General features: G+C 44.6%; 1 protein-coding gene across 1 annotated transcript in view; it reads left to right on the forward strand.

The window, feature by feature from the left end:
* Positions 1 to 243: 243 nt before the first annotated feature.
* The window catches only part of PACRGL (parkin coregulated like), a 31,120-nt gene continuing 6,460 nt past the window's right edge, over positions 244 to 24,903 (forward strand). Inside the window, exons 1-5 of the mRNA XM_044280155.1 lie at positions 244 to 381; positions 9,097 to 9,245; positions 11,908 to 11,975; positions 18,579 to 18,669; positions 24,664 to 24,798. Of these exons, the coding sequence (XP_044136090.1) occupies positions 9,114 to 9,245; positions 11,908 to 11,975; positions 18,579 to 18,669; positions 24,664 to 24,798 (426 nt within the window). The 5' untranslated portion in view covers positions 244 to 381; positions 9,097 to 9,113. The remainder of the gene's footprint in view (positions 382 to 9,096; positions 9,246 to 11,907; positions 11,976 to 18,578; positions 18,670 to 24,663; positions 24,799 to 24,903) is intronic.

Raw genomic sequence — 24,903 nt, forward strand, 5'->3', positions numbered from 1 at the left:
ACTAAAGCAGTGCTAAATAACGTAAAGTGGGAACAGGGATGAGTGAGTGCTCTGGTCACTGCTATGTAATAATACAAAAGCAGGAAATGCCAACTACTTAAAACCTAAAGAATCTCTGCAAAATAATTTTAGCCTAATAATCCCAGCCTCTGCAGCCCTCCCATTACCCGCCATGTCTGGGAAGTCTCCAGTTACCCGGTCTCCTTACACTACTGCTGTATATGAGCACAAGGCAGGCACTGCGCTCAGCTGCGCCCTCTGCAGCAGTGTGTCCCTCTCGGGCCGCCGTCCAGCGGCTGCGGTTTCTGTGGCAACAGAGGAGGTTTGCGCTGTAGCTGCAGCCTGGTGATCCTGACACAGGCAGAAGGCGGCGCAGGCCCGGTAAGTACCCCGACAACCACTGACCGGAGTCCTGACGTCGTCCGGTGACATGTAGGTTGTAGATCCGGCGCCCTTGTGTTTCCGCCATGTGCAGTAATCACAGGCACAGATAGATCCTAAGCTTGACTTTCAGTTTAATCAGGTGCTGGGAAAGCTGGGTGATCAGCAGTATGGCTGCCATAGACACACAGCTTTCCCAGATTGTCTGGCGATCCCTGCCCTGTGTAAATAGATTTCTGGTGCCTGGGAAAGCTGGGTGACAGCTCCTGTGATGGCGGCTTGTTCGGGTGCCATTTTGGGTTCAGTTTGGAGCCTTTTGCTGACGGAGACGTTGATGGGTTGTCACAGATCCCGTCTACAGAAGACCCCAATGCACCAGCGGACCCCAGTGACTTATAGGGACGAGAGAACTTGTATTTCGAGTTCAGCGTCCAAGGTTCGGGTTCTCTAAGAATTCCGTTACGGATTCCGCTACCACGGACCATAACGCATATCTTAGATACGCCGAACACAAGTGCTCACATCCCTAATTATAATGGGCTCTGACTGTCAGTGTGAACAGAGTCTGGCGGCTGGAGGTGCAGTGCCTGAAAGTGTTCACCCCCCTGAACTCATCCACATTGTTCCCCGTTACACCCACAAACTGGAATGGATGTTGTGTGATAACACGAAGTAGGCAGTGTGTGTGTGTGTGAGGTGACAAGAAATGGCCCCTGGTTAGTGGAGATCTGTGGCGGGCGTTTGTGTTCATTCCCTGAGTCAGCGCTTTGTACGACCACCTGTCTCTGCAAATACAGCAGCAAGTCTTTGGGGTAGGTCCCTACCAGCTTCTCACATCCAGAGGCTGAAATGTTGGCCCATTCTTCTCAAGCTCAGTCAGATTGGATGGAGAGCGTCTGAACAGCAATGTTCAAGTCTTGCCTCAGATTCTCAACGGCATTTAGGTCTGGACTTTGGGCCATTCTAATACACAAATAGGCTTTGATCTAAACCATTTCATAGTAGCTCTGGCTGGATGTTGAGGGTCGTTGTCCTGCTGGAAGGTGAACCTTCACCCAAGTCTCAAGTCTTTTGCAGCCACTGCCAGGTTTTCCTCCAGGATTCCCCTGTATTTAGCTCCATCCATCTTCCCATCAACTCTGACCGGCTTCCCTGTCCCTGCTGAAGAAAACCATCCCCCCAGCATGATGTGCCACCGCCATGTTTCACGGTGGGGATGGTGTGTTCAGGGTGATGGGCACTGTTAGTTTTTCACCTCACATAGTGTTTTGCATTTCGGCCCAAAAGTTCAACTTTGGTCTCATCTGACCAGAGAACCTTCTTCCACGCGTTTTTTGTGTCCCCGACATGGCTTGTGGCAAACTGCAAACGGGACTTCTTATGGGTTGCTTTTTAAAATGGCTTTCTTCCTGCCACTCTGCCATAAAGTGTTCAGAGTCCCACCCTAATTAAAACCTAGCCTTTATTCATAAACACACTTGCGGCAGAGTGATCCGGCAAAATGTAGGCCAACTGATGGCATTTGTAAGACTGATCAGGATCCGTCTTTCCTGTGTCATCGGAAAACGGATCCGGCATTTAATTATTTTTTCACCTTTTTTTCAGTCTGCGCATGCGCAGACCTGAAGGACAGATCCGGCATTCCGGTATTTTGAATGCCAGATCTGGCACTAATACATTCCTAAAGAAATATCCGGCATTTAGGCTTGTGTTCAGTTTTTTGGGCCGGAGATAAAACCGTAGCATGCTGCGGTATTATCTCCGTCCTGATCAGTCACAATGACTGAACTGAAGACATCCTGATGCATCCTGAACGGATCTCTCTCCATTCAGAACGCATGGGGATAATCCTGATCAGTTCTTTTCCGGTATTGAGCCCCTAGGACGGAACTTAGTGCCGAAAAGAAAAACGCTAGTGTGAAACAGTGAAAGTACCCTAAAATTACCCCCCAAAAATAATAATTATATTATTGAATGAAAAATAGTGTAGACAGAACGGTCCTAACTATTCCACACTATGGGATAGGGCAATATTGTAGGCAGGGTGGTGACGGTCTAATACGGGGCCTTTCCCTAATCCTCACCCTATACTGTAAACCCCTGCCTATAAAACGGAATAGCCGCCCCCAGAGGTCGCAATAACGCCTGTACAGGCAGTTTTACTCCCTAAAAAACCTCTTACGCACGATGATTTCACTGCCATTTATGAGCGCACTGAGCGCTGTGAACGGCACAGACATCCAATCACAAAGCTCCTCACAGTACAGAGCTCTGTTATTAGAGAGGAGGCTGCTGATTGGTCAGTATCCACAGGCTGCCGTGCCATTGGCCGATCCTCTCACACCCCCTTCTCTCGCTGCCATTGCCGGCTGCTGATGAAGGGAAAGCATGGCGGGAATGGAGCCTCTGCGGAGCAAAGCCAATGAGAGAAGTGTCAGGCTTGTGCCCAGGTGATGCCACCCCAGAAGTGCCCTGCAGGCTTCTACCTGCTGCTGGGAGCTCAATGGAAAACTAATAACCAAGAGGCTAAAGAAAACCCTGCGTCTTATGTTAAATCAGAACCTTTATTTGATTCCTCTAATACCTAAACACCAAAAGGATTTATTTATTTTTTTAAAAACCTGTTTCTCTAGATGTCCCTAGTTGATAGTAGTGTTAATAGAGTCTCAAGGGTCTATAAAATCAGGTACCGTACTTCTATATGCCTTTGGGACTCTATTAACACTACTATCAACATAAAGACATCTAGAGAAACTGCTGTTTTTTTTTATTCTTTTTTTCCTTTTGGTGTTTAGGTATCAGCAATCAAATGGAAGTTCTGATTTAACATAAGAAGTAGGGTTTTCTTTAGACCTCTTTCACACGAGCGTGACGAATTAGGTCCGGATTCGTGCAACTCGCACCATTTTGCAAGCAAGTTCAGTCAGTTTTGTCTGCGATTGCGTTCAGTTGTTTAGTTTTGTTCAGTTGTGTTTTTTCTGCGCAAGTGCAATGCGTTTTGATGAATTTTGCACGCGCGTGATAAAAAAACGGAAAGTTTACAAACAACATTTCTTAGCAACCATCAGTGAAAAACGCATCGCACCCGCACTTGCTTCCCGATGCAATGCGTTTTTCACTGAAGCACTGTTCACTTCTATGGGGCCAGGGTTACGTGAAAAACACAGAATATAGAATGTGCTGCGTTTTTCACGCAATGCAGAACTGATGCGTGAAAAACATCGCTCATGTACACAGACCCATTGAAATTAATGGGTCAGGATTCAGTGTGGGTGCAATGCGTTCATGTCACGTATTGCACCCGCGCGGAAAACTCGCTCCTGTGAAAGGGACCTTAACCTCTTGGCTATTAGTTTCTCTGTGTAAGTTCCCTGGACCAGAGGTCTATTTTCCCATATGGAGCACACTTTCCAGAGAAGACTATAGGGTACATTATACTGTGCACCAGTCTGCTATATTGTGTAAGCCTGCCCTATAACTGCCTCCTGACCCCACCCACTGCACACAGAGCTATGGGGACTGGGTATTGCGGATGTGCTAGCGGCCATCTAGCAGCCCATGTCCTCAGCTCTATACCCAAAATCCCGGTGACAGGTTATATAAGCCTACGTAGTATATATATAACTACAATTAACGTACTCCTCCTCAGGCTAAAAATACTCCTCAAAAATGGTCAGAGGAGTATTTTTACTCTTCTGGAAAGAATGTACTGCGACCTCTGGCCGCCCCGATAAGGGCGATCCCGTATTCAGGAACCTCCTAAAAGCCCTTGGATGGCCCTGAAGACAGATGTTGGAGACACCTAGATAGTGTCCTCTGAAGCGGGTCTATTAGATCAGTGTTTCCCAACCAGTGTGCCTCCAGCTGTTGCAAAACTACAACTCCCAGCATGCCTGGACAGCCTTCGGCTGTGCGGGCATGCTGGGAGTTGTAGTTTTGCAACAGCTGGAGGCACACTGGTTGGGAAACACTGTATTAGATAACGTACTCTAAACTAGGGGTGGGCGATATGCGATATAAATTTGTGCCACGATATGGATTTTGTGCATATCGCCTATATCGCCGGACCGCGATATGATCACAGAGCGGTAGTGAAGATCGGTTACCATGGCAGCCAGGAGTCACGCTGCTGATTATACTCATTTGCGCCGTGGCCGCCGGTCGCTCCTTCTTCTGTCTGTGCGGCGCATTGCTAATGCTTACAGAATTAGCAATGCGCCGCACAGAGCTATGAGAAGAAGGAGCGACCGGCGGCCACGGCGCACGTGAGTATAATGCTACTCACTAACATACCAGTTCAGTAGCGTCCTGGCTGCCATGGTAACCGATCGGAGCCCCAGGATTACACTGTTGGGACTCTGATCGGAACTGCTCACTGTCACCAATGATGGGGGAGAGGAGGGGGACCCTGTGGCCACTGCCACCAACGATTAATACTGGGGAGGGAGGGGGGGGTGGGTTTGAGTTACCAGAGGGAGAGGCTGGGGGGCACATGAGAGGCTGGGGGGCACATGAGAGGTTGGCTGCCATGGTCAGCTCCCTGCTGTTGTGCGCACAGGGCAGCAGGGAGAGTGTAAAGTCCTATTCACCCTAATAGTGCTCTATTAGGGTGAATATGACAAGGGTTCTAGCCCTTAAGGGGGCTAATAGTTATTAAATAAAAAGTAAAAAAAAAAAAAAAAGTTTAACCCCCCCCCCCCCCCCCCAAATATAGAAAACAATATATTGCGATATATATCGCATATCACACATGCTTAAAATTATATCGCAATATAGATTTTAGGCCATATCGCCCACCCCTACTCTAAACACAAAAATACTAAATAATAAGTGCTGAGTACATAAAAGTAACAAACAAATACTGAGTATATGGCACAGATCCACTTTGCGTCACAGCGGCCGGTGTACCCTATCGAGCAGCATCTATATTGGCTGAACACATGGGGCCCCCAGTACCTGTTCTCTGTACCACCTCCGATGAAGCAGTTCTACATCTTCTGTGAGGCTGTACATGACCTGTATGTGATGTGAGGGGTCTTCACTGGTCCCACCGCTTTACTGCTTTCTTTTGGCTGAATCCGTGTCTTATTAACGCTTACCCTTTATCGATAACGGGTGTCACAGAAAAGTGCTGGACACCAGGTTGGGTCATGTAGGCAATAATTCCTCAGATGCTTATAGTGCACTGATGCCCCCTGATGAGCCCACTTCATGCACTGGGCGAAACGCGTTGGAGTGAAAGGGACCTATACTTTGCTTTTAATGACCTCTGGAAGCTGAAGGTGTCTTTTGGTTAATTAGATGCTATCTCTGCAGTATCTGGTTATATACTATCACTATGTATTCAGCAATGGCTCACCTTGATGTCCTCAGCGTTATACCTCTCTATCATTATGTATTCAGCATAGGTTTATTTTGATATACTCAGTATTTGTTTGTTGCTTTGATGTACTCAGCACTTATTATTTAGTATTTTTGTGTTTAGAGTACGTTATCTAACAGACCCGCTTCAGGACACCCTTCCTAGGTGTCTCTAACATCTGTCTTCAGGGCCATCCAAGGGCTTTTAGGAGGTTCCTGTATACGGGATCACCCTTATGGGGGCGGCTATTCCGTTTTATAGGCAGGGGTTTACAGTATAGGGTGAGGATTAGGGAAAGGCCCCGTATCAGACTGTCACCACCCTGCCTACAATATTGCCCTATCCCATAGTGTGGAATAGTTATGACCGTTCTGTCTACACTATTTTTGATTCAATAATATATACAGGTCCTTCTCAAAAAATTAGCATATTGTGATAAAGTTCATTATTTTCTGTAATGTACTGATAAACATTAGACTTTCATATATTTTAGATTCATTACACACCAACTGAAGTAGTTCAAGCCTTTTATTGTTTTAATATTGATGATTTTGGCATACAGCTCATGAAAACCCAAAAATCCTATCTCATAAAATTAGCATATCATGAAAAGGTTCTCTAAACGAGCTATTAACCTAATCATCTGAATCAACTAATTAACTCTAAACACCTGCAAAAGATTCCTGAGGCTTTTAAAAACTCCCAGCCTGGTTCATTACTCCAAACCGCAATCATGGGTAAGACTGCCGACCTGACTGCTGTCCAGAAGGCCATCATTGACACCCTCAAGCAAGAGGGTAAGACACAGAACGAAATTTCTGAACGAATAGGCTGTTCCCAGAGTGCTGTATCAAGGCACCTCAGTGGGAAGTCTGTGGGAAGGAAAAAGTGTGGCAGAAAACGCTGCACAACGAGAAGAGGTGACCGGACCCTGAGGAAGATTGTGGAGAAGGACCGATTCCAGACCTTGGGGGACCTGCGGAAGCAGTGGACTGAGTCTGGAGTAGAAACATCCAGAGCCACCGTGTACAGGCGTGTGCAGGAAATGGGCTACAGGTGCCGCATTCCCCAGGTCAAGCCACTTTTGAACCAGAAACAGCGGCAGAAGCGCCTGACCTGGGCTACAGAGAAGCAGCACTGGACTGTTGCATGTCATTCGGAAATCAAGGTGCCAGAGTCTGGAGGAAGACTGGGGAGAGGGAAATGCCAAAATGCCTGAAGTCCAGTGTCAAGTACCCACAGTCGGTGATGGTCTGGGGTGCCATGTCAGCTGCTGGTGTTGGTCCACTGTGTTTTATCAAGGGCAGGGTCAATGCAGCTAGCTATCAGGAGATTTTGGAGCACTTCATGCTTCCATCTGCTGAAAAGCTTTATGGAGATGAAGATTTCATTTTTCAGCACGACCTGGCACCTGCTCACAGTGCCAAAACCACTGGTAAATGGTTTACTGACCATGGTATTACTGTGCTCAATTGGCCGGCCAACTCTCCTGACCTGAACCCCATAGAGAATCTGTGGGATATTGGGAAGAGAAAGTTGAGAGACGCAAGACCCAACACTCTGGATGAGCTTAAGGCCGCTATGGAAGCATCCTGGGCCTCCATAACACCTCAGCAGTGCCACAGGCTGATTGCCTCCATGCCACGCCGCATTGAAGCAGTCATTTCTGCAAAAGGATTCCCGACCAAGTATTGAGTGCATAACTGAACATAATTATTTGAAGGTTGACTTTTTTTGTATTAAAAACACTTTTCTTTTATTGGTCGGATGAAATATGCTAATTTTTTGAGATAGGAAATTTGGGTTTTCATGAGCTGTATGCCAAAATCATCAATATTAAAACAATAAAAGGCTTGAACTACTTCAGTTGGTGTGTAATGAATCTAAAATATATGAAAGTCTAATGTTTATCAGTACATTACAGAAAATAATGAACTTTATCACAATATGCTAATTTTTTTAGAAGGACCTGTATATTATTTATTTATTTTTTGGTATACTTTGTTTTTTGGCAATTTTAGCGTTTATGGATAAAGGCTACGTTTTAATTGGGGTGGTACTACATTTGATTTATACTACCTTGGCATATTCACCCTCTGACGGGTTATTGTCTTAGCTGTGATTAACACTCTTCCATAAAGGCCAGATTTGAGGAGCAGATGACTAAGGCCTCTTTCACACGAGCGAGTTTTCCGTGCGGTTACAATGCAATGCGTGACGTGAACGCATAGCACCCGCACTGAATCCTGAGCCATTCATTTCAATTGGTCTGTGTACATGAGCCTTGTTTTTCACGCATCACTTCTGCGTTGCGTGAAAATCGCAGCATGCCTGGCCCCATAGAAGTGAATGGGGTTTCGGTGAAAAACGCATTGCATCCGCAAGCAAGTGCAGATGCGATGCGTTTTTCACTGATGGTTGCTGAGAGATGTTGTTTGTAAAACGTCAGGTTTTTATCACGTGTGTGAAAAACGCATCAAAACACATTACACTCGCGTGGAAAAAACTGAACGCAATCACAGACAAAACTGACTGAACTTGCCTGCAAAATGGTGCGAGTTTCACTGAGCCAATCCGTCACGCTCGTGTGAAAGAGGCCTAATAGTTGTCCTATGGACAGATTCTTCCACCTCAGCTGTGGATCTCTGCAGCTCCTCCATAGTGACCATGGGCATCTTGGCTACTTCTCTAATTAGTGCTCTTCTTTCCTGTGCTCTCAGTTTAGGTGGACGGCCATGTCTTGGTAGGTTTGCAGTTGTGCCATACGCCTTCCATTTTCAAATGATGGATTGAACAGTGCTCCGTGAGATGTTCAGAGCTTGGGATAATAATAATAATAATAATAATATTTTTTTTTATAGCTTTACACTTCTCCACAACTTTATCCCTGACCTGTCTGGTGTGTTCCTTGGTTTTCATGATGCTATTTAATCACTAGTGTTCTCTAACAAACCTCTGATGCCTTCACAGAACAGCTGTAACATTCTGAGAATACATTACACACAGGTGGACTCTATTTACTAATTAGGTGACTTTTGAAGGCAATTGGTTACACTGGATTTTATTTAGGGGTATCAGAGTACAGAGGGCTGAATACAAATGCGTGCCACAGTTTTCAGAATTTTATTTATTAAAAATTTTGAAAACCATGTATCATTTTCTTTTCACTTCACACATACTTGCTACTTTGTTTTGGTCTATCACATAATATCCACCAAAAAATACATTTAGGATTGTGGGTGTAATGTGAAAAAATGTGGAATAGTTCAAGGGGTATGAATATTTTTTCAAGGCACTGTAGTGATGTGGTAGGTACAATGGGTGGCCTCTATAATATGATCTTACCTTCTTAGAACATTATGGTCAGAAAATGTCGGCGTCCTCTAGAGGCCAGTCCAGCAGTACAGCGTCAAGAAGCAAGACCTCTCCAGCGCCTTCAGCTTCTGCCGGTGCAAGTCGGGCAAAACCAAGCGACAAGCTGAACCCCAAGACCATAGACCCGGTGAGTGGTTTGTAGTCACATAGCATGATGCTGTTATACACGGGGCTGATTGGTTTTGTTTTTGAATTTTCAAGTGGTGACATAGCACTAGGTATACCGTGACTCTCTGATCATGGGGTTCCCATCCTTGGCACCGTCACCGATCTTGGGAATGAAGGGACTGATGGAGTTCTGAGTCTGCTTTATTGTCTTCTTCCTGCACAGCAGAAAGGGGACGCAGTATTACACCAGCGCCGCCGTCTCGTCATTCTCACAATTGGCGCTGCTCCCAAAGGTTGGATCCTCAGTGATCATAAAGTGATGGGGTATCCTAGTCATTGGAATACCCCTTTAAAAAGAGTCCGTGCACTATCGTAGAAAACAGAAATAGTCTGACATTCCCACCTCAGGTTTAAAGGGCATCTGTCAGTAGATTTGTACCTATGACACTGGCTGACCTGTTACGTGTGCCTTTGGCAGCTGAAGGCATCTGTGTTGGTCCCATGTTCATATGTGCCCGCATTGCTGAGAAAAATGATGTTTTATTATATGCAAATGAGACTCTAGGAGCAACGGGGGCGTTGCCATTACACCTAAAGGCTCAGCTCTCTCTGCAACTGCCGAACCCCCTGTACTTAATTGACAGGTCCAGGTGTGATTACATTAACACTGCCTGACCCTATGAATTAAAATGCAGAGGACACAGCAGTTGCAGAGAGAGCTGAGCCTTTAGGTGTAACGGTAATGCCCCCGTTGCTCCTAGAAGTTCATTTGCATATATTCAAACTTCATTTTTCTCAGCGATGTGGACACATATAAACATGGGACCAACACAGTGCACATGTAACAGGTCAGCCAGTTTTGTAGATAGTAACATAGTCTATAAGGCTGTTCAGCCTGTTATCCTGCAAGTTGATCCAGAGGAAGGCAAAAAAAAAAACATTAGGTTAAAGCCAATTTTCCTCATTTTAGAGGAAAAAAATTCCTTCCCGACTCCAATCAGGCATCAGAATAACTCCCTGGACCAACGACCCCTCTCTAGTAGCTATAGCCTGTAATATTATTACGCTCCAGAAATACATCCAGGCCCCTCTTGAATTCCTTTATTGTACTCACCATCACCACCTCCTCAGGCAGAGAGTTCCATAGTCTCACTGCTCTTACCGTAAAGAATCCTCTTCTATGTTTGTGTACAAACCTTCTTTCCTCCAGACGCAGAGGATGTTCCCTCGTCACAGTCACAGTCCTGGGGATAAATAGATGATGGGATAGATCTCTGTACTGACCCCTGATATATTTATACATAATAATTAGATCTCCCCTCAGTCATCTTTTTTCTAAAGTGAATAACCCTAATTTTGATAATCTTTCAGGGTACTGTAGTTGCCACATTCCAGTTATTACTTTGGTTGCCCTCCTCTGGACCCTCTCCAGCTCTGCTATGTCTGCCTTGTTCACAGGAGCCCAGAACTGTACACAGTCCTCCATGTGTGGTCTGACTAGTGATTTGTAAAGTGGTAGGACTATGTTCTCATCACGGGCATCTATGCCCCTTTTTGATGCAACCCATTATCTTATTGGCCTTGGCAGCAGCTGTCTGGCACTGGTTTTTACAGCTTAGTTTGCTGTCCACTAAAATTCCTAGGTCCTTTTCCATGTCAGTGTTTTACCATTTAGTACGTATGGGTGACTTGCATTATTCCTTCCCATGTGCATAACCTTACATTTGTCAGTGTTAAAGGGCTTCTGTCACCCCACTAAACAGTTTTTTTTTTGTTTACTTATAATCCCTATACTGCAATGTATGCATACTTAATCTAATAATCATTTCGGTTCAGTAGATTCTGTTAAAAACGTACTTTTAAAATATGCTAATTACCTTGCTACCAGCAAGTAGGGCGGCTACTTACTGGTAGCAGCCGCATCCTCCTATCCTAAAGACGCCCCCTCCGCATGTTGATTGACAGGGCCAGGGAATGGGATCGTCCTCTGGCTAGCCCTGTCTGCTATCAAGATCTTGCGCCTGCGCCGTAACGGTATTCAGTCGGCGCAGGCGCACTGAGAGGCGGACGATTGCTCGGCCGCTCCATCCTCAATGCGCCGATGACGTCATCGCGTGCACCCGTCTCTTCCGGGTGTACTCAATGACGTCATCGGCGCAGGCGCATTGAGGATGGAGCGACCGAGCAAGCGTGCGCCTCTCAGTGCGCCTGCGCCGACTGAATACCGTTACGGCGCAGGCGCAAGATCTTGATAGCAGACAGGGCTAGCCAGAGGACGATCCCGTTCCCTGGCCCTGTCAATCAACATGCGGAGGGGGCGTCTTTAGGATAGGAGGATGCGGCTGCTACCAGTACGTTTTTAACAGAATCTACTGAACCGAAATGATTATTAGATTATGTATGCATAAATTGCAGTATAGGGATTATAAGTAAACAAAAAAAAAAAAATGTTTAGTGGGGTGACGGAAGCCCTTTAAACCTCACCTGCCACTTCTCTGCCCAAGCCTCCAATCCATCCAGATCCCTCTGTAGCAGTATACTGTCCTCTTCAGTGTTAATTACTTTACACAGTTTAGTGTCATTGATGTTTTACTTCTACAAGATCATTAATAAATATATTTTAGAGAATAGATGCAAATCTGCTGACAGATGCCCTTTAATATGTGTCTTTTTGCTTGCAGTTTGCCGAGACCCAGCGCTCTTCCTCTGCGTTTGCAGCGATATATTCAAAAGGAGGAATTCCTTGCAGGTAAATCAGGTTTTTATATAAACAGAATTTTTCTATAAAGAACGGAAAGAGTTAAAAGTGAGGTTCCTGCGTCCTTCTACTGCATCTCTCCATCTCCTCTTCTGTATAATAAGTCCCTTCTTCTCTTTTCTCTGACCTGCATAGTCAGGATCCAATTTCACATTCACAGCGTAGAGCGAGAATTAACCCATGGTTATCCAGTTCTGTTTCACCCGACCTCACAATTACCATATACTGAACTTTTCTTCAGTATATTAAAAAATGTTCTCGAATTTATCAGATTCACTTCCAGTTTGTGACAGGGACATGTCATACGCCTGGGGATCTGGGTGCTGACACCCCCATCAGTCCGTAGAGCAAGAGGCTTACAGTGTACCCAGCCTTTTGTACAATTTTATTAAAACATATTCTAAATGGGCCATAATTAAATTTCGGATTTACTTATCTTACTATTTTGGTGACAATAAGGCACCTGATATTCATGCGTCTGTAGTTCTTTGGGATCCGTACACTGCTGACATGTGAGCGGTGTACTGGTGTAGGGATTCCACTGGAGGCGCTGGCTGGAGCCTCATCACACTGAATTGCTGTGAGTCCTATCTAAGGACAGCCATAACAGATCAGTGAATCAGAACAGCTGTCCCCTCACACTGAGCAGTCTCCATGTGTTCCTGTGTTGTGCAGCTTAAGCCTATCTCCCCTGTCAGCTCTTTCATACAGGAGGCAGGGAGAACAGTGTGAAGATGCATCTCACAGAACTACACTGGAGAGTCAGCACACACAGATGGCAGAGACAGGCAATGGGAGTCAGGAGGCTTACATAGCTGCTGCTAATCACTGGTCTCCTCTAGCTGGAGTCGTTCTCTTTCCTTTTTTTCCTCAGTCTTGCACAGATCACGTCTGTTGACCACAATTTCTTTATGCAAAATTGAACACACCTATATAGTATTAATGCCTCAGTTTATGCCCCTACTTGGTAAACATTCCCATTTACTCCCTAGTACATATAAAGCATCCAAGTAGTGGCCTCTATACGTATAATGCCCCCGGCAGTGGCCTCTATACGTATAATGCCCCCGGCAGTGGCCTCTATACGTATAATGCCCCCGGCAGTGGCCTCTATACGTATAATGCCCCCGGCAGTGGCCTCTATACGTATAATGCCTACCGGCAGTGGCCTCTATACGTATAATGCCCCCGGCAGTGGCCTCTATACGTATAATGCCCCAGGCAGTGGCCTCTATACGTATAATGCCCCCGGCAACGGTGCTTCCCGCGGACCAGTACCAGCTGTCCCACGGCCCGGTGGTTGGGGACCGCTGCTTTAGGGAATAGGGGAGACATTTCTTCAGCAGAATTGTATGCATACAGAGGAACAAAGAGGGTGGGACCTGCAGGGACCTGAGAGCTGCCAGGAGCAATTTGGTAGGTGATGTAGTTCATACAGAGACCACAAGGAGTCTGGAGATCACAAAAAAATACCTGGAGTTCTTCATTAACTAAGGTGTCACTCTCGCCTAAGCAAAGCTGCCACGTGTACAGATGCATAGAGAGATCATTTGGGTAAGTCTTTGTTGGTCTCCATCAATTCCATCATAATCCGTTCCTTAGGATTTCTTTTCTTTTCAATGAGGTTAGTAGGTGATTTCGGCCACCCCTTCTCGGAGCAGGATATGACTGACATTGAGAATCTGAGCTCTGTGATATACAGGAGAAATAAAAATAAATTCCGACAAGACTCCTAAGAGAGACATCTAGAGTCCTGGTCACGAATAGTTGAATTTTATTTATTTATCCTGTTATGAAGTTCACTGCGCAGGAAAAATATTTTTATATTTTAATAGTTAGGGCATTTTGGGATGCAGCGATACCGATTATTTTTGTATGTAAAATTGGGCAAGAGGGTGATTTTAATTTTTATGTGTTTTTAAATTTTAATTTATTTAACCGTTTTTTTTTTTTTGTTTTTTTTTACTTTTTACACACTTTTAGCCCCCTGGGGCACTTAACATGTCATCTTCTGATCTGTTCTTCTACCTCAGACATGGCCTTTTAGGCAATTACAACTGCAAAAAATGGGGTCAGTCAGCAAATCCCAATGCGCAGGTGCACGCCACCATGGCTAGAAACACTAAGGAAAAAAACACAATGCAACAGCACTCTGCAAACCAAATAAAGTACAAGTAATGCCATAGTTGTAGGAAATATTCTGGTGCTAATGCTACGCTTATTTTGTAAATTTGAGATTCTTGGCAAATACATTTTGTACAAAATTATTTGAGGCCGGCTTCAAGGCGATCTCTATAAGACACACCTAACACTACTACCGGTTATAGTGCCATACTGGCCACCATAAAATACAGGGAATGCAGGTTCCACATGCATACTGGGTCCCCTCTGCCTTTTACCATTTTTGGTGCCATAATGGCTTCCATTAAGTCCAGGGAATGCAGGTACCAACATGCATGCTGAGCCCACTCTATACCTCTCCTGTTGCGTTGTGTTTTTTTTCTTTTCTTTGTGTTTCTAGCCATGGGGATGTGCACCTGCGCCTTGGGATGTGCTGACTGACCCCCTTTTATTTTGCAGTTGTACTGAGCTGGAGATGTGGCTGACTCCAGGTGGTCTTGCACCCCTGACCAGTCTGTCTGTCCTATAGGCTGATTTTAATTAGTGTTAACATAAAGCTGTAGCCTGCTCTCCCTGCGTTCGTTGGAAGCCGCCTGCATGTGGAACCTGCAATCCATGAATTTTGTGGTGGCCATTATGGCGCTATAACAGGTAGTATTTAGTGTTACGTTCCCATCTTGGGCTACTTTCACACTTGCGTTTGGAGCGGATCCATCTGGTGTCTGTACAGACTGATCCGCTCCTATAACGCTTGCATCCGTTCAGAACGGATCCGTTTGCATAACTGTTTTTTTCAGATCAGATTTTTCACTTTGTGAAAACTCAGATCCGATAGTATATTCTAACACAGAGGCGTTCCCATGGTGATGGGGACTCTTCAAGTTAAAATATACCATCGGATTGGAGACAACTCCGATCTGATGGTATATTAATAGGGACTCCTGACTTTACATTGAAAGTCAATGGGGACGGATCCGTTTGCAATTGCACCATATTGTGTCAACGTCAAACGGATCCGTCCCCATTGACTTGCATTGCAAGCTGCATTCGGGTGTCCGCCTGCTGAGCGGAACGGAGGTCAAACAGTGCCAGACTGATGCATTCTGAGCGGATCCGCATCCACTCAGAATGCATTAGGGCTGGACGGATCCGTTCGGGGCCGCTTGAGAAAGACTTCAAACGGAACTCACAAGCGGAGCCCCGACCGCAAGTGTGAAAGTAACCTTATAGAGATCGCCTTGACGCCAATAATCTTAAATTTACAAAATAATCATAGTATTAGCATCAGAATCTAATATATAAAGCCGAGTGTATGTGTGTGTGTGTATGTATGTATGTCCGCTAAAGGAATCCACACCGTCGCATTTACAATCGTGAAATTTGGCACACAGGTACATCAGGTGTCCGGGAGTTTTAGACCAGGTCTCAGCTCTCTAGGATGTACCGTTCCTGAGCTATTCCCCAAAAAATGCATTAGCCAATAGAAGCTTGGTCACATGATCCTTATCAGCCAATAGAATCTCGCAGGCCTTTAGCCTCCACGTACACAGTTTGACACCAGGTTTCCATAACAATCCAGCCATTTTTCTTTACTGCTGTAGGAGAGCTTTAAAGGAAATCTGTCACCAGGATAATGGCTATGGAAGTAAAGCCATGGCCTAATAGCACTTAGTACCTTATTTCCAGATGTGCCTTTGTTCCAGCAATAGATGTTTTTATCCTCTGAAAATCCTGTTCATTTGTTATGCAAATGAGCCAGTAAGGTGCCCAGAAGGGCATCACTCTTGCAGAAAGGAGCCCAGCCACACGCCCTGCCACAATATGTCCACCCTCAAAAGACTAACTCAAAACCCAGCCGCCAGGTTTTGCAAAGCCACGCCCTGATCTGGTTAGGCCACGCCCTTCCTACTCTTCAGCCGACAGGGATTGAAAAAATTAAACTTCTGTTATCTGCAGAGGTGGGAGGGACGGTGACTTTCTCACTGCAGCTCACACTCAGACAGCACAGTGCTGCTGTCTTAGAGTGAGCTGTTCAAAAGGGCACGCCCCTGATCCGGTTAGGCCACGCCCTGTGATGGTCTAATTTTAAGAGGTTCGGAAACTTCTTCACTTCCCAGTATGGGGTGGTGGTGAGGTCTCTAGTGGTCTAGTAAGAATTTATGGATAATGAACTTTATGAAAAAAAAATATCCTGTTGTGGGTCTCCAGATCTCCAGCAACGGCATCTCCACCAGTAAGGGCATGACTGCCTCCCACTAGGGAGTATTCTCTTCTGGCTCTCCTCATACTATTCTCATTGAATTCCACAAATTACATTTAAACGTATTGTCCATTTTATTTATTTTGATGACCTATTGAAGAGAATGGGACGGCGTAGCTGTAATTACACCTTCTCGCTGTCGCAACCGCAGCAGTGAGTCAGCGCTCGTACAAGCTCTGCTTTCTCTTCAAACAGCTGATCAGCGGGGGTGCCAGGAGTCGGACCCCCAGCTGATCTGACCTATATACAATATACAGGTAGGTCCATATATATTTGGACAGACAACATTTATCTAATGTTCTGTACATTACAACAATGGATTTTGAACAAAACAATTCAGATGCAGTTGATGTTCAGACTTTCAGCTTTAATTCAGTGGGTGGAACAAAATGATTGCATAAAAATGTGAGGAACTAAAGCGTTTTCTAAACTCAATCCCTTCATATCAGGGGCTCAAAAGTAATTGGACAAATTAAATAATTGTAAATAAAATGTAAATGTTTAATCCTTGGTTGTAAACCCTTTGTTGGCAATGACTGCCTGAAGTCTTGACCTCGTGGACATCACCAGACGCTGTGTTTCCTCCTGTTTAATGCTCGGCTCGGCCTTTACTGCAGAAGTTTTCAGTTGCTGTTTGTTTGTGGCCTTTCTGTCTGAAGTTTAGTCTGTAACAAGTGAAATGCTCTATTGGGTTCAGATCCGGTGACTGACTCGGCCATTCAAGAATATTCCACTTCTTTGCTTTAATAAACTCCTGGGTTTCTTTGGCTTTATGTTTTGGGTCATTGTCCATCTGTATTATAAAAAAGCCGACCAATCAGTTTGGCTGGATTTGAGAACACAGTATGTCTCTGAAAACCTCAGAATTCATCCGGCTGCTTCTGTCCTGTGTCACATCATCAATAAACCTGGCAGCCATGTATGACTCCGCCGTGTTTTACAGATGGTGTGGTATGCTTTGGATCATGAGCTGTACCAGGCCTTCGCCAGACTTTTTTCTTTCCATCATTCTGGTAGAGGTTGATCTTGGTTACATCTGTCCAAAGAATGTTCTTCCAGAAGTGTGCTGGTTTTTAAGATGTTTTTTTTTAGCAAAACCCAATCTAGCCTTCTTATTCTTGAGGCTTATGAGTGTCTTGTACGGTGCAGTGAACCATCTGTATTTACTTTCATGCAGTCTTCTCTTTATGGTAGATTTGGATATTGATACACTTTTATCCTGGAGAGTGTTGTTCACTTGGTTGGCTGTTGTGAAGGGGTTTCTCTTCACCATGGTAATTATTCTGCGATCATCCATCACTGTTGTCTTCAGTGGGTGTCCAGGTCTTTTTGCATTGTTGAGGTCACCAGTGTTTTCCTTCTCAGGATGTACCAAACTGTAGATTTTGCCACTCCTAACAATGTAGCAATTTCTCGGATGGGTTTTTTCTGTTTTCGCAGATAAAGGAAGCTTGTTTCACCTGCATGGAGAGCTCCTTTGACCGCATGTTACTTCTCAGCAAAATCTTCAAAATGCAAGCATCACACCTATAATCAGCTCCAGGCCTTTTATGTGCTTAATTGAGAATGAAATAATGAAGGAATTGCCCATACCTGACCATGAAACAGCCTTTGAGCCAATTGTCCAATTCATTTTGGTCCCATTAAAAATGATGCCACATGTAAAGGAGCTGAAACTCCAATTTTAATGTAGATACCCTCGAATGAAAGCTAAAAGTCTGGACTCTATGAATATGTTTTAGTAAACTGGAAAAAAAAACTAAATTTGTGTCACTGTCCAAATATACATGGACCTAACTGTAAATAAAGCCAACAACCCCTTCAAATTTGCCATCAGTTTTTGGAGCATGCATTAAACCGGGATTCCAGCCATGTGCACTTGCTCATTTACTTCCCTTAATAAGCACCTGTCAATCAGGATCAACCCCATTAAACTAAGCATACGTGAGTAAAATGATGCCTAGCTTGTGAAAATTGGTTACGGAGCTCCAGAGAAAAGACTTCTATGGTTTATGCAAATTAGGACTTCAGTGCACCAAGGGGCTTGACCTGCCCCACAGCGTCCTTCAGCTTCTTAGCCTTGGTGCTGGTCAGGTTTTACTAAACCAGCACGTCCTGCCATTTGTGTAAGGTTCTAGGGAATATGTTGGTGCTATACAAAGATTATTATTATGTAACTACTTTGTCATTCATTTTTTATTTCTTTTTTACAGGTTGGTTCATGGTTCAGTCAAGCACAAGTTACAGTGGGAGCGTCCTCCAGAAATGATACCATTTGACCCCCTGCTCATCACTTTAGCTGAGGTAAGCTGCTGTAGAAAGGTTTGGATTTGTCCATAGGCCAGAGGCAGGCTGAAACTTTCTTTGATCCCAGCAGCAGGTAGGTCGTTTCCCCGTGGATTCACGCTCCAATTTAAAGAGGCTCTGTCATAATGATAAATCCTATTAAACCCAACCATGGTAGAGTTGATCATGATGTTGAAAACGATACCTGTTTTGCCACCGTTGGCGTTAGTGTTGTGCAGAAATTAGTAGCAAATGGGATCCCATACGGCGCCGCAGCAGCAGATGGAGTGTGCAGACGCCGTGTTTAACCCCTTCAAATATGGCGCCTGCTCGCACGTAAACGGTAATGCTGATCGCAGACTTTAGACCCTTCAAACGTGACCAGGGCATCTGAACGTGCAAAAAGCTGGAAGCGTGCGCTTCCTGGTGTGCTCCCGCTTCCCCCAGCAGAAATCGGGGAAGCCGCATGCATTGTTCATTTTCAGTTTGTGCCTGTCATCTAATAACGCTTATCTCTAAAAGGTCATAAATACTTATTTAAGCCACACTCTAAAGATGAGAGCACCAGTTTGTAACGGATAACTCCAGTAAAACTCCGCTTAGCTTCATTTTACTGCACGAGTCAAAGGAAAAAAGCACTAGGGAGGAAGAAGAATGATGCTCCTATGACCGACTGACATACAGCCTGGATGAGCCAGTCAGTGCTGCAGCAGGCAGGTGCCCTAGTAGAACGAGCAGCATGTCATTCGGTGGACGGGTGTAGCAATGTCTGCCAGAAAAAACTATCTTGGGGACCTTGTATTCTACTGTATTTTTTTTTTTTTTTTTTAACAATGGAACTATGTGAAAGGATCCCACTGTATGGCATCAGTCTGAGGCACCCGTTTAACGTATAAATTTTTTGTATACGTTAAAAAGATGGGAAAAACGTGTTGTGAACCCACCCTAACCGCCTGAACGCCCAGGTTGAGGCTTACCTACACTCTGGCCAGTCGCTGGCACATACCCTGTTCCCTGACCCTTCGGATTTCTGGGCAGGCAGACTAGAAAGGTGTCCCGAACTGGCACAGCACGCTCTCTTCTTTTATGCCGACCCTCCAGTGTCATCAGCCTCCAGTGTTTTCAGTGCTGTGGGTGGCCGTGGTGAAACCCAGACGGACCAAGTTGTCTCCCGCCAGTGTCCAAAACATTACTTTTGTCAAAATGAACCAATCCTGGATTTTCACACTCCTCCGACTGAGGCTGCGGCTGCCGCCGCCGCCTTCATGCCACTGCTACGGTCTGCCAACCATCATCTTCTATAAGGCTTCTGCTGCCTCCATCATGCTGCTGCCTGCCTGCCAACATGTACCATATGGGTACTGCTGCCTCAGCTGCTCCTCACTGCTGATCCCCTACTGCCATCATTATTAATGCAAAGCATCTGCCCTCACTACTACTACTAGCACTACTACTTTTACCCATAGACAGCTGACCTACTGACTTGTACGTTCCATACTATGCTGCTTCTGCCTCTATGTCTGTACCGTACCCTTTACACATTCACACTGCACTGCTGCTGCCTCCAATTAAAAGGGAGAAGTTCATAACGAGCCACTTTTTTTCTTCTGACAACTTGTGTGTGTTGTATGGACAGACATTCTGTCAAGATGTAATTTTTGGACGCTAGGTCCCCCAATCCACTTTTTTTTTATTTTTATTTTTTATTTTTTTGCCCATAACATTGTGTGTGTTTAAACATAACCTGCCCCCAATAAGGAACCATTTTTTAAAGCTTTGGAATATGAAAAAGCATAACACACATGCCAGCGCGGTCTGTTTTTAAACACGCTATATGTTAACGCCGTCAAACATGCCCTTACCCGCAGCTATGAATGTCAGTGTCACTCATACATCATTTACTATTGCTGTCATTGCGTTCCAGAGCTTGCAGAGGGGGAAGTGAAAAAGAAAAAAAATCATAAAAAAATAAACGAAAAGCGATAACAAGTTTTCCTAAAAGTTCTCAGTCCTAGGGGACTAGAGGGTGTTATATACCAATTTTTAGGGCAATTGGAGCCAGTTTAGTTTGGCGAACCTGAACCAAACCAAATCTCTAGTGGCTCTCTTATCTCTACCATATTCTTATCAGTAAGATAAGAACTGAGCTATAATGAGTGTTTAGGAGGTCAGAGATAAGGAGCCGTCAGCTGAGCTGCCTGACGGAACAGAGTAATAAAAAGACTGCATGCTGCTAGAAAATCTCAAGGTTGTACAGAGAAAAGGGCTTAACATTTTTAGGGCTTTTTCACACAAGTGTCTGCAGTCCGGAAATCACGCTTGGTGTGTGAGCGTGATCCTCCTTTATGGACATTGCTCGTCTTGCAGGAGCACACAGCATTATAATGATTTATATAATGCTGTGTGCCTCTTCATGATGTTATTGCTACAGAATCATAGTGACAGCTTTATGTCTGTATGAACCTGTAGAAGGAAGGTCAAGCAGAGGCATTATAAATCAGTATTCTGCCGTGCGCACCTGCAAGACGAGCAGTGTCCAGAACAGAGTATCACTTTCACACACGGAGCGTGATTTCCAGACTGAACATGCTTGTCTGAAACAGCCCTTCATAAAGACCAATTCAAAGATGTATTGTATTTTTAGCTCAAAATGAGTACAGTACAATAATGATGCCCCCATAGCTATACATGGCCTTTAAGTGAATTGCTAAAGTCGAGCATCCCTCCTAATATGATAGTGATGGTTCCAGGCTGATCAGTGATGCGGTCATCGGCAGCTTTGGTGCAATCCACTGTCCCATGTGCATTGATTGTGCAGCCTGAGGTGCATCTTGTGTTGGAAGTTGAGCCACTAGTTTAGTCTAAAGCTGTCTACAGTCACTGGGTCCTAGTGTCACAGACATTATGGGGGGTCATTCACAAACAGATGTACCCCACTTGTGTGGCGTATATCTGGCGCAGATTCTGTCACACGCCATGGTGCGGCAGAATCTGCGACTTCTTTCCCACTCACGCCAGGTCTAAAAAAGAAGACTCGGACGGGGATGGGCAGGTAGGTCCATCTCATTCATCATGTTCCACGCCTGGTTTAGGTGTAAAAAATGGTCTAAATGTAAGACCGCTAGGAAGCTATCTTAGATATAGAATCGGCATTGGATACGCCAAAGTTATGAAGACGCCGGCACCTCTACATAAACTTGCCAATCCACCGCCAGTGCAGGGGCTTATTAACACTGGCATCTAAAACACCGGTCTTAATAAATGTGCCCCTGTATTTGTAGGTTACTTATTGTCCTATCTAATACTAATATGCGGTATAAACATTTACACAATGAAGTTGCTTTACTGTATACCCGTCCGGATCCCAGCAATATATTTCTACCTCTGCACATTATATTTCATAGCCGGTTTCAGATGTCTGGAAGGCAGAGACATCACATTTGTTTCCCATCTAAAGTGCACAAGTGATTGATTGCCGTTTAGCATCAGAATACTTCCCAACATCTGTCAGAGCGCTTTAGAGGCAAGGAAGCCGCGGCAGAGTAATTATTGTGAGGTGTCTCCCACCTATCAACCATCGGAGGGATTAATCATGCCCCATCACAACCATTTTATATATCTGTCAGGCGCGGCGGTGTCTGGCTGAGTTGTGTGCTCTGTGCGTCTATGTTCGCTCTCAGGAGAGCTGACGGCTCTTCTATTTTCACTGTAAGGATGTAAATCCCATCATGAGAGTTTCATGTGTCAGTGCATTTATTAATACCAGAAGCAGCCATCATTCTACCTGTTGATGGACAATCTGCAGGTCTTATGTACAGTAAAATCATCTTACTTTATGAAGTATATTTATTTTTTAGTGATGGCTTATTAGATCGAGAATTTCCTGCTTATTGTTGTGTCAGTGTGTCTGTGAGACTTTACTAGCTGTGTGTGTATCATTTACAGGGAGGCATTACTATCCGTGTCTACATAATTTACAGGGAGAAAGAGGGAGACAGTATTACCGGTATATATGTACCCAAACTATTTACCAGGAGGCAGTACTGCCTGTGTCTACATAATTTACAGGGAGAAAGAGGGAGACAGTACTACCGGTATATATGTACCCAAACTATTTACTAGGAGGCAGTACTGCCTGTGTCTACATAATTTACAGGGAGAAAGAGGCAGACACTACTACCGGTATATATGTACCCAAACTATTTACTAGGAGGCAGTACTGCCTGTGTCTGCATAATTTACAGGAGAGATAAATAGGCAGTGCTATAAGTCTCTACACTATTTACAGGGAGGCAGTACTGTCTGCTTATATCATTTACAGGGAGGCAGTACTGTCTGCTTATATCATTTACAGGGAGGCAGTACTGTCTGCTTATATCATTTACAGGGAGGCAGTACTGTCTGCTTATATCATTTACAGGGAGGCAGTACTGTCTGCTTATATCATTTACAGGGAGGCAGTACTGTCTGCTTATATCATTTACAGGGAGGCAGTACTGTCTGCTTATATCATTTACAGGGAGGCAGTACTGTCTGCTTATATCATTTACAGGGTGGCAGTACTGTCTGCTTATATCATTTACAGGGTGGCAGTACTGTCTGCTTATATCATTTACAGGGAGGCAGTACTGTCTGCTTATATCATTTACAGGGAGGCAGTACTGTCTGCTTATATCATTTACAGGGAGGCCTTACTGTCTGCTTATATCATTTACAGGGAGGCCTTACTGTCTGCTTATATCATTTACAGGGAGGCCTTACTATCCGTGTCTACATAATTTACAGGGAGAAAGAGGGAGATAGTACTACCGGTATATATGTACCCAAACTATTTACCAGGAGGCAGTACTGCCTGTGTCTACATAATTCACAGGAGAGATAAGTAGACAGTACTATAAGTCTCTACACTATTTACAGGGAGGCAGTACTGTCTGCTTACATCATTTACAGGGAGGCACAGGAAGGCAGTACTATCTGTGTCTACATCATTTACAGGGATACAGTACTAAAAGTATCTATTCTCTTCATATGGAGGCAGTACTATCGGTGCCTATGTCATATAGAGGGAGACAGTACTATATGTATCTGCGCAATTTGCAAGGAGACAGTACTGTCAATGCCTACATCATTTACAGGGAGAAACAGAGAAGCAGTACTATCTGTGTCTACACCATTTATTGACCTATGGAGGATTCTGCACTAGTTACTGACCACGGGAGACAGTATTGTTTTTGTCTACACCATTTAGGTAGCATTATCTATGTCTACATAATTTACGGGAAAGACATGTATTAACATAATTTACAGGGATATATGGGCAGGCAGTACTATCTGTGCCTATATCATTTACTAGGAGAGACAGGGAGGCAGTACTCTCTGTGCCTTTATCATTTACTAGAAGAGACAGGGAGGCAGTATGATATGTGCCTATATCATTTACTAGGAGAGACAGGGAGGCAGTACTATCTGTGCCTACATCATTTACTAGAAGAGACAGGGAGGCAGTATGATATGTGCCTATATGATTTACTAGGAGAGACGGGGAGGCAGTATTATACTGTGCCTATATGATTTTGTAGAGAAAGGGATATACATTACTGTTCTCTCTAGTAAGGTGAGCCCCACCGTACACTCTAATCTACACACTGAAGGTGGGTACTCTGCATGACCTTCAGTCTTGTACCTATGCATCCTTATAAATATGACTTATGTAGAATGGGTCACGTTATCCAGGTATGTGTGGAGAGGATGAATTATAATATCTGACCTATGTTCAGAAAAGCACACATATTGGACACAGATATATGTCTGCCGTATGTCTGGTTACATCTGCCGTTGTGGGTGACCTAAATCCCACACATTGTGCAAGTCACTGCAGTTCTGTAGGAGGAACCATAGCTGAAGATGCACCATGGCACGCATCAAGTTGTGTAGGAACATTACTATGTATTAGCTGTTTTCTTGTTCTTAACACTGATGGATTTTTTTTTTCTCTCCATGTCTTTTGTCCAGGGTCTCAAAGAAACCAGGCACCCTTACACGTTCGTATCCCAGGAAGGATTTAAGGAATTTCTGATGGTTCCTGGTGCTGCTGAAAAAGCTATGCCCATCTTACCCAAGCTTGCAGCTGCTTTGAAAGGTGCCCTTGTATGTATACCCCATACCTACCCTTCTTTATGTATGCAGGCAAACTCCAGTATGGGGGAATTTATTATGACTGGTATTTCAGATGCTAGTCTAAGAAAACTCGCT

Source organism: Bufo gargarizans, chromosome 1, assembly GCF_014858855.1.
Source record: "Bufo gargarizans isolate SCDJY-AF-19 chromosome 1, ASM1485885v1, whole genome shotgun sequence".
NCBI lineage: Eukaryota > Metazoa > Chordata > Amphibia > Anura > Bufonidae > Bufo > Bufo gargarizans.